This window comes from Natrix helvetica, assembly GCF_964273705.1.
Source record: "Natrix helvetica genome assembly, chromosome: 5".
In the NCBI taxonomy this organism is placed as follows: domain Eukaryota; kingdom Metazoa; phylum Chordata; class Lepidosauria; order Squamata; family Natricidae; genus Natrix; species Natrix helvetica.
In genome coordinates, this window is record NC_138551.1 from 40,329,874 (window position 1) to 40,351,060 (window position 21,187).

Sequence of the window (21,187 nt, forward strand, 5' to 3'; positions counted from 1 at the left end):
AGTTGAGGTGCAATAGCAGACAGCTGAAACTGAAGACCCCAGGCCTGTACTTCAGTCCCAGCACGGCTGCTGATGTTGAGAAGTAGAGTTGTGCAGGGTGTTATTTAACTTTCCTGTATTCATAAATATCACATAGCTCCTAATTCTTATTATCTGTTTCCCTTTTCCATAAAATAGATTTAAGGAGATATATTTTACAGCTTATTGAATATTATGCACCTCTGTGCATGTTTTTGATTTGGCACTTCTCATCTGCTGACAAAAAATGATAGCTGTTTGCTAAATAGGTTTCTTTTTATTCTGTCATTCATAAAAGCAAGTAATCTAAAACTAGTTGCTTAATAAATAATGAAAAATATTTTCAAGTAAATCATGTGTGGTATTGGCATGTCTCATAGTATTTGAGAAATAGTAACAGATGACTTGGAACAAGTATTTTTCCAGGATTAAAAATATTGTTTTAATTATATTATTTAATTAGAATATTTTAATATTCATTTTTCTATGTACTCAATAATCTAATGTTATGAACCCCTATCTTCTAATGTTCAAGAATGCTTTTCTACATTCAAATATCTCTGCTGGTCAATTTCTCATTCATTTAGCCTTCATTTTAAATGATGTTTCGTAACATTTAATTGTTTACATTTGTTTCTAATAATTATTTAAATTGAATGGGGCAGCCCACCAAACCTACGGTAATTCCTCTGGAAATGTTCGAATTCCACCTCGAAAAGTTCCTAGCTGGCCTTAACTATGTTGGTTGAGATTTGTGAGGGATAGCTAGGCAATTATGTTTTTCTTCCTGACTAAATTTCATGGGGCTGCTATGTAACCTTAGCTTCACCAAGCTTTTTTTGTAAACAGCCCCTTAACTTTTTTGAAGAAAAGGCTGTTTTGTTCCTTTTTATCCAACAGATTCATCTGGAAGCCCAGTCATAAAGTAACTCAAGGGATTAATTATTAAATAGCACTTTCACCTACTTGGATGCGGAAAAGCTAATTAAATAAATCCAGGTTAAACTTGATTCCTGTGCCGATAACCTTACAAATAATGTATCTTTTCGGCAGCGATATGGAAGTGACTTTCCATTGCCTTCTCCCAGGATGTCTTTTTTGACTTACCAGTCATGCCTCCAGACATGATATTCTCTGAAACTGTCTTGCTCAGCTGTTAATAAAGCCTGATCTTGCTTAGTTTCTAAAGCAGATACGTTTTGGGCAGCAGCTACCACCTGTATAGTTTATAAAATTAAAAAAGAAAACTGCAAAAATTGTGTGGAAGAGTTCTATACCAGCTGTCCCCAACCTTTGGGGTGTCAAGGACTGGTTCCATGGAGGGTGGTTTTTCTGTGGGTCAGGAAAGACGTGGTTTTGCTCATTGCCTGTATCTTGTGCATGTATGGATTGGGCCTTGCTTGCTTGCATGGCCCGGTTCCTGGCAGGCCACAGACTGGCGCTGGTCTGCAACCCAGGGGTTGAGGACCCTGTTGTATAAAGATAATATTTTGCATATTTAAGATGCTCCTGTTCGGTAGTTTAAAATAAGTGGTCTGCAAGTGGTTTTTTTAAAAGTTTAGTGCCCAAAATATTAATAAAAGTCAGAACCGGTTTTGTAACTCTAAGATATTAATTTGAAAATTAATAATTTGGGAAGGATACATTATAATTTTATAGAGAATGCTAACTTCTGTAGAACTAAAGTTATACTGTTATACTCCATGCATTTACTTCAGTGTTCTGCTTTAATTTGAAGCTGAAAATCTCAGGCTCAATTCTAACAAATGTTATGATGTCCACTTTTTGTATCCAGATGTTATATGCTTTCTTTACTACTCTTAATTCTCTTCCTTCTTAATTTTCAGATAAAAGAAGGCTTCTAAAAGAAAAGACCCTTGTTGTTTGCAAGCATGCCATTCCCCTTTGGCAAATCACACAAGTCTCCTGCAGACATAGTGAAGAATTTGAAAGAAAGCATGGCAGTTCTAGAAAAACAAGATATTTCTGACAAGAAGGTAGAAAAGGTAACATTTACTTTTTATAGACCTGTCCTGGAGGAATAGTTTTAACAGTACAAATTTTCCCAAGCATTTTTGCTAATCCTCAGCAGCAGAATCTGGAAAATAATGATTATAGCCTTTGTAGCAGCTTTTCTGGACATTACGTGGGAAATGTACTGCTGTTCAAGCTTTTTCAACCCATTTGTTATCAGCACTACTTTAATAGCATTTATATTTTCTCTGAAAATTTTCTCTTCTCCTAGATAAACATTTAAAACACATTTCAACAAAACTTTCCTTACTTTCCTGTCTGCGTTTTCACTGTCACCTGATTTTTTTTCTAGTTTATACCCCACTGATATTAATCTATCACTAGTCTATTAATCTATCAGAATCCCTATCCAACTAATCTGCTTCTCAGTTGAAATGGTAACTTTATGTTCACAAAATATTTCCCTGGACTAAATGCCTAGAAGTAGTAGTGATGAAGGAAGATGTCATTGTCATAATGCAATATTTAAATTGCAACACTTCTGAGTTAGGCCTGGAATCCTTCACACACGGTTCTTACTTAAAATATCTTTCTCCAATAAAAGTAGTCCTCAGCTTATGAATGGTCATTTAATGACCATTCGAAATTACAACAGACTAGGAAAGGTACAGCCCATAAAGCACTCCTAACCTTTCTGCCCTTTCTGCAATCACATGACTTTGGGGAGAATGGATTTACATAATGATTGCAATATGATTCATATTTATGATTGCATGATTTACATAATAACTGCCATTAAAACCATAAATTGGGTCCAGTTGTGAATCCCTTGACTAATGACAACAATTTACAACCGAAATGTTATCCCCTTTGTGGTCATAAGTCAAGGACTACCTGTATCTTCTTTCACTTTTCAGAAAGAGGACTGGTTGATTAAAAGAAGAAAGTAGTCTTCCTGGCTTCTCCTTAACTAAGAATTCTGTTTCTTAGTTTAAGAGCTTTACCATCTGAGAACAGAATTTTCCTCCATTTCTCTGTTTTGGAAAGCAGAAAAAATTATATTCTCATTTTCCTAGTATGAAAAGTATTCCAGTATAACCATGTAAGCACATAAAAACAAATGGATTTTAAAGGAATTATTTCAGGAGATAGCTAACATTACTTTTGTATGTGTGTACGTATGTACATACCGTATTTTTCAGAGTATAAGACACACTTTTCCCTCAAAAAAGACGGTGAAAATCTGGGTGTGTCTAATACACTGAATACAGCATTTTTGGCCTCCCAAAACCCCGCCCCCTTTGAAAAAATGGATGGGCTGGGGAGGGCAAAAACAAGTGAAAAATTGGCAGTTTTTTGCTTGTTTTTGCCACCCCACCCCCCAGGAGCACTCTACAAGTCTCCCAAAGCCTATGCATGCCCTGTTTTTTGCAAAAAATGGACTGTTTTTTGCTCATTCCCCCCAGCCCCCAGGAGCACTTTGCAGGCTTCTCAAACTCTCTGCATGCCCCGTTTTTCAAATTTTTAAAATTTACCTCTTTAAAATCTTGGTGCATCTTATACTCTGGTGTGTCATATACTCTGAAAAATAAGGTATATATATATAAGTTTCCCCCCTGTATCTAGTGAAGATGTCATAATAGTAAAATAATTGTTTTCAAAATTAAAAATTCAAATTATATTATTATATGTTATTTTTTAAATATTTGTTATGCATTTTATTATATTTGTTTTATATGTATACTGCCAAAGTTCACATAATTGAAACAGTATAAAATATAATAAAATTTATTGGAATTTAAATTTACTATACTTTATGAAGTATGGATTGCATGCAGAACTTGTTGCACTGGTGAAAACAATTTAAATGATTAACCATATTTTTCCTGCATGTATGAAACGGGGGAAATGAGCAGAGGTCATTTTACTTTTCCAAATTTATAATTCAGAATGAAGTCATATAACAATATTGCATTCCCCTGACTTTCTCATGGTAATTCACAGTTTAAAAAGGTATATAAAGGATGCACCTGTACAATTTTTATGAAGTGTAATTTCTTACGCAGTGTAATTTCTTACACAGTTTTCCTCAAAAATTTTTGAACAGAAGCCAAGAACAAACTGTAGTTTGAGTCTGGTTTAGAGACAAACTTGTATCCTGACTTGAACATAATAAGCAAAACACAAGGTCATTTTGTTTTTGGTTTCAGTTATATCCCTCGAAGGAGAGAAACCTTTTCTTGGGATTTTGGGAGCAGACTCCTAAATAGATGCATACAAGTGTTGCTGGTATATTAGGGTCATTTTTTGTCTGCTTCTGAATATATGTTGATCTAATTCTATCTTTTTGGTTAACCTCAGCATTTATTTTTAAATGGGCAGTGTGCTTGTGGTGTGTAAAATTGCTCTTGATGCTATAAATAGTCAACTGTGTGAGCTTAATTAGCTGTCTGTCTCCTCTTTCTGCCTGACATTTTTTTATCCTTCCAGGAGATTATGTTTAGATGATGACTGATTTTTTTTACATCCTTCAGACATTCAGCATCTCATTGCCACTCTAATGTCCCTAAAATAATGCCCTTTGCTCCTACCAATCTATCTGGCTTCCTTTTCCTTTCATAGAATCATAGGGTTGGAAAACACCTTGGAGGTCTTCTAGTTCAATCCCCTGTCCAAGACAAGTGTTCCTATATTATCCTAATAAATGTCTTGAAAACCTTCAGCGATGCAGCACCCATAACTCCAGGAGGCAAGCTGTTCCATTGATTCTCAATGTCAGGAAATTCCTTCTTCTTTCTAGGTTAAATCTGCCTCTGATGACCTTTCATCAGTTACTTCTTGTGCTACCCTCAGTGCTATGGAAAATTGATGTCCTCTTCCCTGTGACAGCCCTTCAAGTATTGGAAGATTGCTATCATGTCTCCACTGAGCCTTTTGTTCACTAGTCTAAGCATATCTAATTCTCACAACTGTTCATTGTATAATTTACACCCCAGACCCCTTATTATCTTTGTTGCTTTCTTCTGCACTCTTTCTAGGGTATCATTTTTTGTGTCATGGTGACTAGAACTTGACATAGTATTCCAAATGTGGCCTCACTAGTGCAGTATAGAGCAATACTATCACTTCCTGTGATCTTGATGCTATTCCTCTGTTGATGCAGTCTAGAACTGGGTTGGCTTTTTTGGCAGTTTCAGCACACTGCTGGCTCATACATAATCAGTGTTCCACCTAGCTCACTCTCAGTTATACTGTTGAGCCAAGTCGCTCCTATACTATACTTATGCCTAAGTACAGGATGTTATTTTTTCACCACTGAACTGCATCTTCTTGGATAGGGCCCAATGATCAATCTGTCACAATCCTTTTGAATCTTGAGTCTATCTTCCAAAGTGTTGGCAATTCCTCCCAGCTTAGTGTCACCTGAAAATTTGATGAGTTTTATCCCCTCAGCCACGTCATTTATAAAGATGTTGAAGAGCATTGGGCCCAAAGCAAACTTTGAGGCACACCACTTCATGCTCCTTTCCACGTAGATATAGTTCCATTGAAGACTGTCTATTCTACATTGTTGTATCTGCCAAGAAGTACACTTTGGTCTACTTTGTCAAATGCCTGACTGAAGTTCAAGGATACTATATCCGCAGCATAGTGATGACTCCCCCAGACGCTTCCCCAGATACCTCTCCAGATGCCAGCTTGGAGGAGGGTGAACCAGTTCTGGGTATGTCTGGAGAGGGGTTGGTCAACGGCTCCAAACAGCCGTCTGAAAGGGATTTGGCTGAAGCACGGCTGCAGCAGGACAATCCTGAGACTTCTGGTGGGGAAAAGCATGCTGCTGCAGATGGTCAGCAATGAGGAAGAGGAACCCTTCAACACTTGATCTGAGAACACATAGGGCAGAGAAAAGGCAGGAGCAGTGAAGCTGGATATTTAGCACAGCAGACAGATGGAGGCAATGCTGGGAACAATGTGTTCATTTTCTAGCTGTGTGGTTCCCAGATGTTGTGATTCCTGCCTTGCTTTGGATTGATACTGTGCCTTGACGTGGATCACACCTTGTGAACTCTGGATTTTTCTTGCCTCGTGAACTCTCTTGTATTGTGGATTTGGGTTTGCCTGATGGGTTCATCTTGATTGGGATCTTTCAAGTGCCTTGTGGACTCATTGGCCATTGCTCTGTGGACTGGCAACGGTCTGCTTTTGGCTGGACTTAATTGGGACAATTCTGAGGTTTTGGAGAAAGGAATTGCTGGGGAATATTAATAAACCCACTAAACCACTGTTACGTGTGTGTGTGCGTGCGTACGTGCGTGCGAGAGAGAGACAGAAAGAAAAAGAGAGCGCACAAGCACTTCCCTGGTTCACTAATTTAGTCATTTTATTAAGATAATGAGGTTCGTCTGACATGATCTGTTTTTGACAAACCCATGCTGGCTTTCAGTAATTGCCCTGTTCATTTCTAAATACTCATATTTTCCCCTTTCTCTTTATTTTCTGGAATATTGAATTTTGTGACTGGATATTCCCATCATAAGGGAATGTGCAGGCCTTTCCAAGGTGACCATTTGGTGACATATGTTTGATATGTCAAAAACTAAATGTATTTAAGTGTACGAAATAGCTTGGGCACCTGTCTTTTTACAGACTATAACAGCCAAAAAAATTACAAGCAAACAGGAATATTCTACTTGTCCTGATAAGTCTTTTAGAGGCTCATAAATAAGAAACTTTATAATAAAAATGAAGGTGTGATTTGGAAGTATTTTAATGGATTTTCAGAAAAGTAAAGTGGCTAAACGAGATATCTTCAATTCCTGAATAATATTTGGGAGATCAGAGGTATTTTTCCAAAAGGCAACTGGAATTTCTTGTTTTATTTTTCCTTGAAAACACTTCACTTCTCATCTAAGAAGCTTATTCAGTTCTGAAAATCTCCAAAGACATCTGGGAGATGTTTTACAATGATAAAGGTGCTATTGTTTTGATAAATAAGTCATATTGAGTTTTTGGTATTGCTGAGAGAATTATTTTTGAAAAATTGGATTTCAAATAAGGATTTGATTCAAGAGGTAGGTAAATTGTTTTTTGAAATACAGTCTTATATATTATTAATACTATTATTTAATGACTAAATATGTTCTTTGGCATTAATATTATTATATTTTGTAACATTAGAGAACCACCTTTTTAAAATGCAGAATGAGAAGCCCCTTCACAATTTGATGAATATGTTACAGATTTCCTCTTTTGTTGGTTTTTTGTTAAGTTGCTTGCTGTTTTTTTTCTTTGTATCTTATTGTAAAGATAAATGTCAAAAGAAATGAAAAAAGTAGTAAAATTAGTGAGCAAAAGATTTTCAGCTTTAAAAATAATTAGGTTTTTTTCCTTGTACAGGCTACCGAAGAAGTTTCAAAAAACCTAGTTGCCATGAAAGAAATCTTATATGGCACCAATGAAAAGGAACCTCAGACAGAAGCTGTAGCTCAGCTTGCTCAAGAACTATACAACAGCGGTCTTCTTAGTACCCTAGTCGCTGATCTACAGCTCATTGATTTTGAGGTAGGAAAATATGTACTAACGGTAATTTCAGATTTGAATCTCATCAAAGACCAGAGTAATTTTTTGTGTGTGTGTGTGATCAACATGTGTAGGATGTGGGGAAAAATTGGGTTCCTATTGGATTTATGGATTATTCCTTGTATCTATTGTAAGGTCTTTTGAAAACTAAACTAATTCATTACTATAAAGCAGAAAACCCCCCACACTGGTGTCTTTTTAGGTATAAAAGGATTTATTCGTACATATAGTTATATAAGATTATGAAACACACACAGTTTGTCAACAAGAACTAAAAGTGCCCTAGAACATTCCAGAACTGGCAAGTATTTTGCTTAGACACTGGCACGTGGACATGAGGCGATATAAATGATCATCAGCGGACGGCTCCCATCGGAGAGCGTCTTCAACTGTTCCACGCCCAGTGGGAGCGAATTTTCCAGCGCACAGGAAAATGACCACTGGCTTAACTAAAGGGTCCTTTTCTGTGCGCTGCGAAGGAGAGTTCAACCCCACCCTGGGGTCTGTCTCTGCTGTTCGTTGCATACTTTTTGAACTGGACATATGGACATCGTTACAATCTTGTTGTGGATTTATAGTATGGACTTCGTTGATCAACTTCTCAGCCTGCAACAGTTCTACACCTTCATTGAAAAAAACTGGAGAATGGTCAGCACCAGAGGCGTGGTTAACAGTTTCAATTCAGTCCTGGGCAGATTGGCTGTAGTTAACCCATGCTTGGACACTCCTTCGCAGCCCACAGAAAAGCCAATTTTAGACTAAAATTTAACAGTATATTTGATCTTCAATATTCTTGACAGATACAGAATATGATTATAAACTCTTTCACATTGAAGACAAATGCTTAAAAACTATTAAATTTTTGCTGTTTGCATCAAAAACATGGAACTTTTCTTTTTCAGCACTGCCAATGTAATATGTGTAATTATTATCATCATTATCATGATGAAGTTATATCATTTAGAAGTAGAAAATAGTTCAAACATATAAAGTGTTACTGTTCTTCATAATCAAGTTTCTTATGACAACTGCTGGCATTGATGGATAAATCCAGAAAAAAATCACAAGACTTGAGGCAGAGTTGGCAGGGCTATTGAGTAATGTTTGATTATTGTGATATGCCCTTTGAGTGAAGTAGTTTCTAGAAACTTTAGTCAAAGAGAAAAACTATTCCTGTTTTGGGGTCAGTTTACAATGGAATTACGAATATTTGTATTTGGACTATAGTCAGTCAGTGCCTTCTGTCTTCCTCCAGAATTATATTTTGCAACATGTATTCCTGTAGTCTCATCTCTGCTCCCTTAGTAATATAACTAACAACCTTTAAGAAAACATTTGCTTTCTTACTTCCTGTGAATAAATACAATGAAATACTAAGAAACTTAAATAATATATGTAAAAGGAGAAGAATCACAGAGAATGATTCATTAGCTGTGTATTACCTATGTGTATAGAATAGAGAATTGTGGTAAATACAAACACTTGTGTGGCTTATTCCTTCAAAGGGATTTAAATATTCTATTTTGATGTGCCAGCAATAAATTTAGAGCTACTCAAGATGAGCATGGTATCAACTATGATGACTGGAGAAGCTGGATTCTTGGTGGCAAATAGAAATATTCTTTTATAGTTTTAGGATGTAAATATCAGATGGTACAGTAGAGAATAAAAATATAATTTAATTTATAAAATGTATAGTTTATAAAAATAGTGATAAAATACAAGTCTTTCTACTGAATCAATTAGTTTTTGCCTTTAAAACACAAAGTACAGCTATATATTTCTAGTGTTATTACTGCACTGTATGTAATACACCAACATAACATCCTACTTTGTATTTTTGATAGGGCAAAAAGGATGTGGCTCAAATATTTAATAATATTCTGAGAAGACAAATTGGTACTAGAACACCCACAGTTGAATACATCTGTACTCAGCAAAACATATTATTCATGCTGTTAAAAGGGTATGTATTATATTGTAAATATGAGATTATTGTTGTTTTTCTCATGTGAACTACTTTACATTTAATTTTCTACCTGGGTAGGCTGTAATATCTCTACCTTAATAATTAGTTGTAATTAAAAAGGTTGCTGTCCACTAGTTTGTAGACATAAAGAGCTGCTGGTATTCCTGTAATTAACTGCAGTGGCTGGAAAATTCGGAACTTCAGAAGACCTCCTGCCTCCCAACGTACTGCATACAAAAGTCCATTTCTGCCAAATTTCATGCCTGGGCCCTCCCAATAGTTTTGTCAGCATAACAATGAGAAGTTTGGAAACTTTTGTATCAATCATTAACCACAATTTATTATGTCATCTTAACTCTGGGCAAACTGTATTATTAAGTCTGATTAGTGGAAATGAGAGGCTTGTTTCCATAAACCATAATGAAAGAATGGGGTATTATACTAAATTAAAATTAATGAGAAATGCAAACATACTAGCAATATGTTTTCAACTTAAACTTCCAGTTTTCCTGCAAGACAAAAGAATTGGAATCTCTACTTCTATGAAATTCTTACCACATTAAACTGTAGCTTAGCATTGTTTTTTTAAAAAAATATAGTCAGTGTTTTAGAAACAAAAGCTTCCATACCATATTTTATAGAAGATAGATTTAGGATTTCTCTGAAAGACTTGAGTTAAATATCCCTGTGGAAGAATGCTCAAAAATGTCTTATTTGAAAGATAAGCTTCACTTTATTTCAATATGTACCTTCATAGGTAGCCTTTATGTATGAAATTGTTCTCCTTAGTTTGTCTGTGGGTTTTAATTTTGTAATTATTTGCATATTTTGTCACATTATGCAAATTGGCTCTTAAACATTTGCTTATCGTTCACAAAGTAGACCGAAGTCTTCCCACACAATGCACTCTGTGTTTCTTGATATACAATTCATAGCCTTGTAGCAATGATGAATTATTGGTTCAGGTTTCTCAAATAAAGAACAAGTCATTGTGTATGTTCCCTACCAGATTGCTATTTCCTCTGCTTATATCATGTGCATTATTATATTGGAGCATCATGCTTCATTTGTGTTTGCAGTCACAAACAAATGTGAAACCTTTCAACAAATTAATGAATAGTGAAGTATTGTTGCTGTTTAGCACAGAGGGATATTTATAATTGTCTTTCCCTAAGTCTGGGGGAAATGAAATCTCTTCCTGTCATTTAAAAAACAGTTAAGCAATGTGAGAAATAACAAAATAGAATAATTTGTAAACGGAAAAGTACCTATTTGTTTTGAGCATTGTTTGCTTCTTACTTAACACATGAGCAACAAACACGATGCATTCAAAACTTACAAAATGTTGCTTATTCATTCAAACTCAGCAAATAAATAATATACCAAAATTCCACCAAATTTTAAGGTCAGATAGTTAAGCTGCAAATTCCTTAGAACTTTGCCAGTGAAACCAGCACATGTGTAATGGAAGTCTGGATATTATTCGGAGTATGATTGTATTATTCTTGGAATTCCATTCATGAATGTATTTTGAAATCTCACTCTATAGAGGCTTCTAATGTGAATGTAAAAATAACAAATCTTTGGACACCATTTTGCCCCTTGGTTCTTCTTTGAACATAGCAGTTGGCAAATCCCTTCCCTTGCACAGAATCCACTGAACTTTATGTATATCCAGAACACTCTTTGAAAAAAAAAGAGAAAGGTGAGATTGTCTTGGCTGCATCTCACCTATCCAAGCTTCACGAGCCTGACATTAGCAATGGGGGGGTGGGGGGGTGAGTGAGAGTGAAAGATTGGAATGTGAGGAAGATGGGAGAGATGGAAGCCCAGCTGAGCTTTGTGAGAAGTTACAGCTAGCCAAGTCTGTCGATATGCAGAGCTGGGAATTGAGAAACTGTTTCCTAAACAATATACTAATTGGACATTTAAGATAACCAGGGGATGGTCGGGGAGGGAGGGAGGAAAATTTACTTTGTATTGTTTGCATGGAAAACCTCAGATTCAGGTTACACTACTTCTTTAACCACTTAAGCTTTAGTAAAATATACTCTTGGCAAAAACAAATGCCCAGAAGTCTTTCTTTACTAGATGACTGAGTGGGACGGTTGACATAGCTACATGACAGAGCTTTGCTAAAAGAAAAAAGATCTTGACAAAAGCAGTGATCAAGGAGAGTAAGTTAGCAAAAGATGAAAAAGAGAAAAGGAATAAAAGCACACATACCTGTATAAAAGGGGATACTTGAAACACTTTTTACCCAGAATGTTTTTTTCTTCCAAGCTCCAGTTGTATCCATAGCCCCCCATATATTGAAAACCTATTGTTCAACAATGGATTCTGAAGGCAGGAATGACAAAGATGATTAGCCTCCTAATTTTATTTCTTTATATTTTGTATCTACTATTCATCCACCTTTATTATTTTTATAAACAACTCAAGCCAGCAAACATATCCAATATTCTTCCTTTTCTCCATACCAACAGTCTTTTGAGGTTTGTTGGGTTAAGAGAGAATGACTGGCTCAAAGTCACTCAGTTGGCTTTCATGCCTAAGGTGGGGCCAGAATTCACGATATCCCAGTTTCTAGACCAGCACCTTAAATCATGACACCTAACTTGCTCTCAGTTATTATCTCTAATAATGAAATTGGTAAAGACATCCCTGACATGGCTTCAGCCTTAGTTTTATGGTAACTGACCTAACAGCATTTTATGGTGGTGAACTTCACACAGAAAATCAGATTGTACTTTTTCAGAAAAATTACCTAAAACAATCAAGATTTTTTGCTTGTAAATCCCTATCATCAAAGATTTTTTAAAAACCTAAGTTAGAAGCTGTACAAGGTGCCACAATAAACTTTCATGACTGTTTTTTTTCAATAGCTGTTGTCCCTTTATAATATTTGAACATTGACAACTTGCTTGCTTGCTGTTTTCATAGCATTTATCTGGTACTGTTTCCATGTATGAAGCCTGTCTATTTACAAGATAAATGAAAAACTAGGAGGGATATCTGTCTGAACATACAGACATTCATGAAACAGAAGTGTTGTTCCAGTAAATATGAACTTATATTTTTAGTAGACAATTTAGGACATACATTAAATATCTGCTTTGATTGTAGGACTGTTTTGCTGATACTATATTTTTTACCTAAATAGGTATGAATCTCCAGAAATCGCTCTGAATTGTGGAATCATGTTAAGAGAATGCATCAGACATGAACCACTAGCGAAAATAATCTTGTGGTCAGAACAGTTTTACGACTTCTTCAGATATGTTGAAATGTCAACATTCGACATTGCTTCAGATGCATTTGCCACTTTCAAGGTTGTATTGTTTATATTTGACAACACTTAAAAATTTATATCATAACTGCTGTAGTTCATTTTGGAAAATATATCAAAGAATCAATCAGACAGCCACCAAATAACATTATTAACATTATAGAGAAAACACTAATATTAAAATGTACCCCAGTCTTAAAAAAAAGAGATAAGCAAAAACATGCGGCTTTTCAGCTGTTGAGTTCCAGCAACATAATGATGAGGTTTAATAGGAATTACACACTTGGTAATATTGAGAGGGGAAGAACTGCAGGTTCTCCAGCCCTACTCAAGTAAAATTGTACTAAAATTATGGTTGTACTAGTTTTCTTCAAAATAGATGAAAGCTTCAACTGAGTTATATGGCATATAAATAATTAATTAAATGGAAAAGAATTCAGGTAGTCTTTGACTTACAACAGTTCTTTTTGCGATTGTTCAAAATTACGACAACACTGTAGAAAGTGACTTATGACCATTTTTCACACAGGATCGTTGCAGCATCCCCATAGCTACATGATCAAAATTCAGGAGCTTGGCAAATGTTGGATTGGATTGGATTTATTAGATTTATATGCCGCCCTTCTCCCAAGGACACAGGGCGGCGTACAGCATTAAAAAACACATAGTACAAAAGTTAAAAGGAAATTAGAAACAGTCCAAAAAACAAACCCAATTTATATAACACTCACATTTTAAAAATTAAATAAAATTAACAGGCCAGGCCGGCTTGCTGGAAAAGCCAACTTTTTAGGGCGCGTCGGAAAGACTGGAGGTCAGGGATGTTTCATATTTACGATTCCTGCAGTGTGCTGGGATCATGTGATCACTTTTTTCTGACCTGACAAGACAATAGGAAAGCCAGATTCACTTAATAATCATGTCCCTAATTTAACAACTGCAGTGATTCACTTAATAATTGTGGCAAGAAAGATCATAAAGTGGGGCAAAACTCACTTAAATGTCTCACTTAGCAATATAAATTTTGGGCTCAATTTTGTCATAAGTCAAGGACCACCTTTATGTTAAAATTGCTTTCAGACATCCTGAAATTATAGAAAAGGAGAGGGAATATCTTTTAAATAACAGCGTATTTTCTTATTTTAAGGATTTACTTACAAGGCACAAATTGCTGAGTGCAGAATTTTTGGAACAGCATTATGATAGGGTATGTATTTTTATTTCTTTGTTATATATTTTTTCAATTATCAGAATAATAATAAAATAAGAGAGTGAAAAACAATGAAACATTTCCTGTCCAGCCAAATATTTTTATTTTCAGTGTTTTCTGGTTTATTGTACCAATACAAGTTGAACCTGGGATGTAAGGATTTTTTCTTAGACTTGGACAGGAATTTCTTGTAATTGTTTTGAACATGCTAAGAATAAAATTGTTCTTGTAAGAAGCAAACAACATACTCTCACTATGTTGCCATTCCTGGTAGTCATGCTAATAAGACAAGTATATATATGACAACCTTGCTCCATCTACTGGCCATAGCTAATGATAAAAATATATAGTTGTTTGTTTATAAGCTCAGGTATATGATTGTCTGAAAAATTAACTGAAAACTCCCATCAGCTGCAGAATACCTATTCAAAGGTTTTGTATACGTAGTACAAGAAAAATGTTAAAAAATAATTAGAACAGTCTAAATGCATTGGAATTCAGTTTCTATCATTCGCATCCAGTTCTCTCTGTTTTTATTATTTCTAATTAAATGAGTCATTTGGGATCATTCTTTTGATTGGAAAGGCCATAATTATTTTTCTTCTTCTATCCAGTTCTTCAGTGAATATGAAAAATTGCTCCACTCAGAAAATTATGTAACAAAACGACAGTCACTTAAGGTAAAAAAAAAAAATCACTGTGCAATGATATAAGAAGACTTAGTTATTCTGTTCTTTTACGTTAAAATAAAATGTGAGGAGGATACTGAATTTTAAGAAATTTTATGCTATATATGTAACTTGTTAATACCAATTCCACAAGTATACTTTGCCAGCAAATAATTACTAAAGCTTTAAGCATGTAATATAAATTTATCCTTTTTACTATAAACACTGCTCACTTTTTAAAATTGCTAGCAGAAGTACTAAAAAGATTGTTTTGCCATTTTCTCCCACTTCTTGCATCTCTGGTCTAATCTGGAAGAAGACTTCCATATTTGTTCCTTGTCTTTCCATTTGATAATTATTGATCCATAAGGCTATGATAATCTCAATTTTTTAATGATTTTTGGAATCAATCCAGATAATTTTAACAGTTCACGTGACAGAGAATAGGGCATAATAGTAAATTAGCCTATCACTACTTATCTTTTGAAAATAACAATTGTGCAAGGGGAAATGCAACCATTGGCTCTGTTAACTATTGCTACTTGAGTGCTTTATAGTCCTTATGAAAAAACAATCCTGTTTGTTTATTGCTGTAGCTACTTGGTGAATTGCTACTGGATAGACACAACTTCACAATTATGACAAAATACATCAGTAAACCTGAAAATCTCAAGCTAATGATGAATCTTTTACGGGACAAAAGTCGCAACATTCAGTTTGAGGCCTTCCACGTGTTTAAGGTAATGTCGATTTAAATCACAGTAATACGAAGTTGCCTAGTAAGATTTGAATAAATGGGAAAGGGATGGAGCCAGGGATTTCTTTTTTTGTATAAGTTTCAGAATCATAGTATACACATAGTCAGCAATTCATAAATCCATCTAATTATTCTTATTTTTTAAAATCTAAACTAAACTATGATCTAAACAGATCTAAACTTTGGTATGAATAAATTAATTGCTTGTGGGGAAAAAAAACCTAGATGCTGATTTTAGTTTCTTAATTAAGTTCAGCCTATTATAGAACTTTTAAATGGGTTTTCTTTGTATTTTGCTAGGCTTTTTGTGGATATATGACCTACTTCCCAATTTGGAAAAATCATTGGAAACACTGCCTAAAGAGCAGCATGGTGGTCTAGAGGTAGAGCTCTTGCCTCACAATCAGAAAGCTGTGAGTTCGATCCTAAGAAAGCAGCAGATATTTTACTCTCTGGCCACAAAGAGAAAATATCTGTTCCAAACACCCTGTAGGGGTCACTAAAGGCTCAGCTCCATTGAGTCACCCCACCCAATGCAAGAGATTACAGGGTCATAGAAAGAAAGAAAAAATTGGAAACACTGCCTACATTGTGTAATTCTCCATGGCGCTGCTTGGAGAGTCCAAGGAAAGAAGGGTTAACACAGCCTATCTGCCCAAGGACTGAGTTTGATTTTTTCCCCTGGTCACGCCTTCTTTGCCTCCCCAGGGTCAGTTTTTAAAAACTCAGTCCGCCCGATAGGACGTGTTCAGGGGAGTTCCCGGTCTTTGGACAAATAGGCTGGGTTCTCCAGAAAAAATTCTTAGTGTAGGATAATATTTATAAAGATTTTTCCCTTTTTTCTAGTACTGATTCGGCCTTTTTCTTATTGTTTTTTTATATAAATTGAGTGGACTAGTACAGAGGCATTGGAGGAGCCCACCTGTTGCTCTTGCAGTACAGGATCTGGCAAATTCTTATGCATGGATTACATATGGTACATTGTACTTCAGTCTTTGTAAATTTCATGCATTGTATAGAGAAAAACATATTCATCTGTTAATATTTTTCTAATAATTTTATTTTTTCTGAAAATTGTATTGCAGGTGTTTGTAGCCAATCCTAACAAGACGCAACCTATATTAGATATTCTCTTAAAGAACCAGACCAAACTTATTGAGTTTCTCAGCAAGTTTCAGAACGACAGGACCGAGGATGAACAATTTAACGATGAGAAGACCTATTTAGTTAAACAGATCAGGGATTTGAAAAGACCAGCACAACAAGAAGCCTAATCTTCTATAAACCCCTAAAATATTAAATCCAAATTCAGCATTTGCTGTTAGATATTCAGCATCAGGCACTCTTATCACTTCATGAGGAACATTACTGCTAACCGCTGTTCAGTGAACAGTTTGTTTGTTTTTCTTCTCTTTATTTTTTTAGTCCGAGTTGACAAACCTAGCTGCTGCTTTCTTGCACAATGTGGACTTTCTTGATATTTGTGTCTGAATTCAAGCACACTGCTTGTTTTTAGAAGTCCAGGGTGGGGGTGGGATGGGAAAGATTATTGGTTCATGAAACAAACATATAAGGTAGTTTGAGATAGGAGAGAAGGTATTAGACTAGTTTATGACAGGGTGCATGCTAGCAAATCTGATTCAATCCATGTTTGCACTTAACCTTGTATGAGATGCGAGCACAATGTGATCTGTGCATATTTGGCACCATAGTATAAGATTATATGCCTTGATTTTTTTTAAAAAAATGTGCAGTGCTTTAATTGTAATCAAAGGGGAAATGTATCTAAGATGTGAGCTTTCTGGGATGAACATTGTCTTGCAAATAAAATTGATACTGAAACTTAGCAACTTCTAAGAATGACATCTCAGAGTTCATGAGGAAAATGTATATATGCCTTTCATTGCTTTATAGTTTGTTTTTGAGAGTGATTTTCTGAGAATTGAGATGTAGACTTGGAAATACATTATAAGAATTTTTGTTGATTTTACTTCAAATTGTGTTTCAGACAATAGAGCTTAGCAGTGACACTTTGTGTTTCATTTCAACAATGCTTGTTTTCTTCTGTATATAACTCCTACGCTGCTCATTTCTTTAAAAATGATTTAATTTGTACAGCAGAGGAATGTTAATGTATTAGTCTGTAACCTTTACCTGATACTGATACTGGGTTTTGAAAAATGAAAGCTCATGTAAAATGATACTTTGGATCACATGAAAATACTGATTTCACATTTCTAAAATACTGCAGCATTAAAAAGAATCCATTTTTCTGTATTTGCAAGTATAATGCAGTGCCATCAGTTAAAGTAGATTAAAAATATAGCTCTGGAACCCACTAAAGCTGTATTCCTCAATGTTGGCCTTCTCCATTTATATTAGTGCTGTGTTTGGCCAATTGTAAATTATAAAGATTATGCTAAATTAATTCAGATTTGTTTTTCATGTGGGTATAAAGAGAATCTCTCTTTTCATATCGTTAGTATAATAGTTGTGTTGTATTTAACTTATATTTTCCATTCAACAACCATAATTTTCATAACTGTCCTAGTGTCAATATCCTGTTCCTTAATGCTGCAAACTATCAGTATTTATTTTTTTTTAAAGACTGATTTTGCACCACTTTTTGTTACTGTGATCATAACAAAATGCTAGATATATCTAAAGTATGTTATCAAAATCTTATCTATTCATAATAGTAGAACTGAGATCACAACCAGCCAACTTTTTGAATTGGGAGAATGAAAGTTCAAATTCCACATGATTGAATCTGACTGAAAATGCTATACAATTATTTATTGTTTTCTAGCATCTATATGGTTAAATTATTTTACAAATGATTAATTTGCTGATTGACGTTTTAGCTAATTTTTAAAGCCTTCATGATGGAAATTGGAATAAAGTCCAGCAAATAGGATTCTGATAATGTTGGATATATACCTATGTTTCTTTCAGCAGTCATTTGTCTTTTGCAAAATGGTCTGTAATATCTACTGGAAAAAATCATAACCCTCTATTGAATCATTTATATAGACAGGCAAAAACAACCATAGAGGTAGTAATATTATAGATCAGTACAGTACTCTGACCTTTTTTATATTTTGGTTAGTATAGCTAAGACAACGAAATATTAGGTGGCAAGTTATTCTCCATTATGCATAAGGCTTCCACTTTTAGGAAAAAAAATATAGACATGCTAAAAGTTGTATATCTTTGTGTGTATATATATATCTATATCTATGTGTGTGTGTGTGTATGTGTGTGTACACACGCATCTATCAAAATAGATATATGAAAGTTAAAAGATGGATCTGGATATTGATTTTGCTTCTCTATTATTTGGCATGGGACAAAAGGCTATACTTTAAAAAACATTAATCCTTGGAGTGTTGGCTTTCAAAAAAAAGTTGTATTTAAGACAATTTGATGTGCTATTCATATTAAAAACTATTGTACTGGAAATGGTTTCTTATCTGTGTGAAGGCTTAAAGATATTACTAAAAGTTATTTAATGTGACCTGTTGGGTTTTTTTTTCTAAATGTGTACAATTGTAAATTTCCTTCCATGAAAGCATTTCTTCAAATGAATGCATTTCTTGTTAGAAGATCTGGCTGGCCCCTTAATTTAAATTGAAATAAAATTTTGAAGAAACACAAATTGTGTGCTATAATATGTATCAAGAAGAAGGTTCTCCCAAAAGAGAGTATTTTTCCTAAGAAGTATTCCGCTTCTTGTAAAACATTGGCCATGCATTTAAAATTTTCATACAAGTAAATAAATAATATTCAACCAGACATATTTACCAGCTGTTCTATTCATGGTCTACACTGTTGTTAGAGTTCTTAAAAACTATTTTAGGTTAATTTTGATCTTGCTAATGGAAATGGTGAAATGTATTTGTAAGTTTTTTAAAAAGCTAATTTTTTAAAGGACCAATTTGCGATATCTGTTTTACTGTCATTGTCTTCTCTAAAGTATCTAAACAACTATTTATGGGCGAACATGTTGAGAATAGTAAGGCATTTGAGCAATCTTCCTGCTATTAAATTTCCTTGGAGAGATCATTATTAACTTCAAGTTTCAATATTTAGAGTAGAATTGCCATTGAATATTATATATAAATCTATGCCATATTATAAATGGTTTTGGGGTTCATTAACAATTACTTAGGCAGAATCCATATATCAATTTTCTGTAAGAGTAGTACTTCCTGTCTCCTAAAGGTATACTCACTGTTAAAAAGCTTTATGCAATAAAAAAAACACTTAGATTTGCAGCACCAGTAAAAAGTAATTGTTCCCTCCCCACCCGCAAAAACTTTATTCTGGGTCTTATACAAAAGTGTATTAAAATTATTAATAATATCACTCTTGTTCATCACTCACTTAAATTTTTGACTTTGAAACTTAACTGAAATGTTAGAATACAGACTTTTGTACATCTTGAAATAGCATATTTACAAAAAATAACATTCCCTAATTTTTGCAAGAGTCTTGATCTAGTCTTGAATCTTCTTTTGTCACTGCTCCCAGTAGAATAAAAAGAAAATGCACTATAACTACAAGCTGGCAGAGGAGCTGGTAACCTATAAACTTAACAGAATGAAGTGGGCTAAACCGAACTTTTTTGTACCAAGAAGAAAGTATGTTTAAATATTTGGTGTACATACAACTGGGCTACTTCGGGTGGGAAGCATATAATTAAAACGTGTAAAATCAGCACTGCATGTCCTTCGTCTTTCTTATCCTCATCTTAACTAACCTTTGGGGATGGAGTGGGTGACTAGGTAAGACATGCAATGGATATATGATTGTATCAGTTTTACCATTGAAACTAAATCTACCCTAAAATAACCAATTCATGCTTAACTGCTATCATCTATTAAATTATAGATAGTCCTTGACTGACTGTTCGAAGTTACAATGAAACTGAATTTTGAAGGCATTCTGGAAAAGGGGTGTATAGTGCAACGTTTTTCTTAATATGTCTCCCTGACCAGGAAAAAGCATAGTGGTGCAGTGGTTAGAATGCAATACTGCAGGCTACTTCTGCTGACTGCCGGCTGACTGCAATTTGGCAGTTCGAATCTCACCAGGCTTAATCTTCCATCCTTCCAAGGTCAGTAAAATGAGGACCCAGATTGTTGGGGGGCAATATGCTGACTCTCTAAACCGCTTAGAGAGGACTGTAAATCACTGTGAAATAGTATATAAATCTAAATGCTGAAAAGAAATTCTAGTAAAGAAATATCTGGAAGGCTAAATGAAGTGGTGCTGAGGCAGTCATTTTATCAGAACGTCCATGTTTTTAGTTTAGAAAGGTTCAGAATCCTGGCCCAGCTGCTGTAGGTCTATCGGAGACTGATAACCATATTTTATGCTAGCCTGCCCCTGCCATAAGGACTTTGCCTTACGGACTATTCTCCCCTCTGAAAGTAGAACGGCCCCAACCCTTTGGCTTTTTGCAAAGTTTTAAAAAGTTTTTAGAAGGGTCTGGAGCTCAGGATGTGTTAAGGATCCTGTTGCTTGGCTTTACTATTAGTTGATTCATCATTATTGCTGCTTTTTGTACTTATTTACTTTTTGTAAGCCGCCGAGAGTCACTTGATCTTGACTGATTTGATTTGACTGAATTGAATAAATGGATGAATAATAATAAATACTGTGGTAGTCTTGTGCATACACATCAAAAGCTCTAAGCTGAGGACATTTGAGAACAAAT

General features: G+C 34.8%; 1 protein-coding gene across 3 annotated transcripts in view; it reads left to right on the forward strand.

Moving 5' to 3' along the window:
- Positions 1 to 19,260, forward strand: part of CAB39 (calcium binding protein 39) — a 30,123-nt gene extending 10,863 nt beyond the window's left edge. For all 3 annotated transcript variants that reach the window (XM_081954254.1, XM_081954255.1, XM_081954256.1), the window contains exons 2-9: positions 1,866 to 2,024; positions 7,390 to 7,554; positions 9,420 to 9,538; positions 12,705 to 12,873; positions 13,978 to 14,037; positions 14,655 to 14,720; positions 15,305 to 15,448; positions 16,551 to 19,260. In XM_081954254.1, the coding sequence (XP_081810380.1) occupies positions 1,911 to 2,024; positions 7,390 to 7,554; positions 9,420 to 9,538; positions 12,705 to 12,873; positions 13,978 to 14,037; positions 14,655 to 14,720; positions 15,305 to 15,448; positions 16,551 to 16,739 (1,026 nt within the window). In that variant the 5' untranslated portion in view covers positions 1,866 to 1,910 and the 3' untranslated portion in view covers positions 16,740 to 19,260. The remainder of the gene's footprint in view (positions 1 to 1,865; positions 2,025 to 7,389; positions 7,555 to 9,419; positions 9,539 to 12,704; positions 12,874 to 13,977; positions 14,038 to 14,654; positions 14,721 to 15,304; positions 15,449 to 16,550) is intronic.
- Positions 19,261 to 21,187: the final 1,927 nt, after the last annotated feature.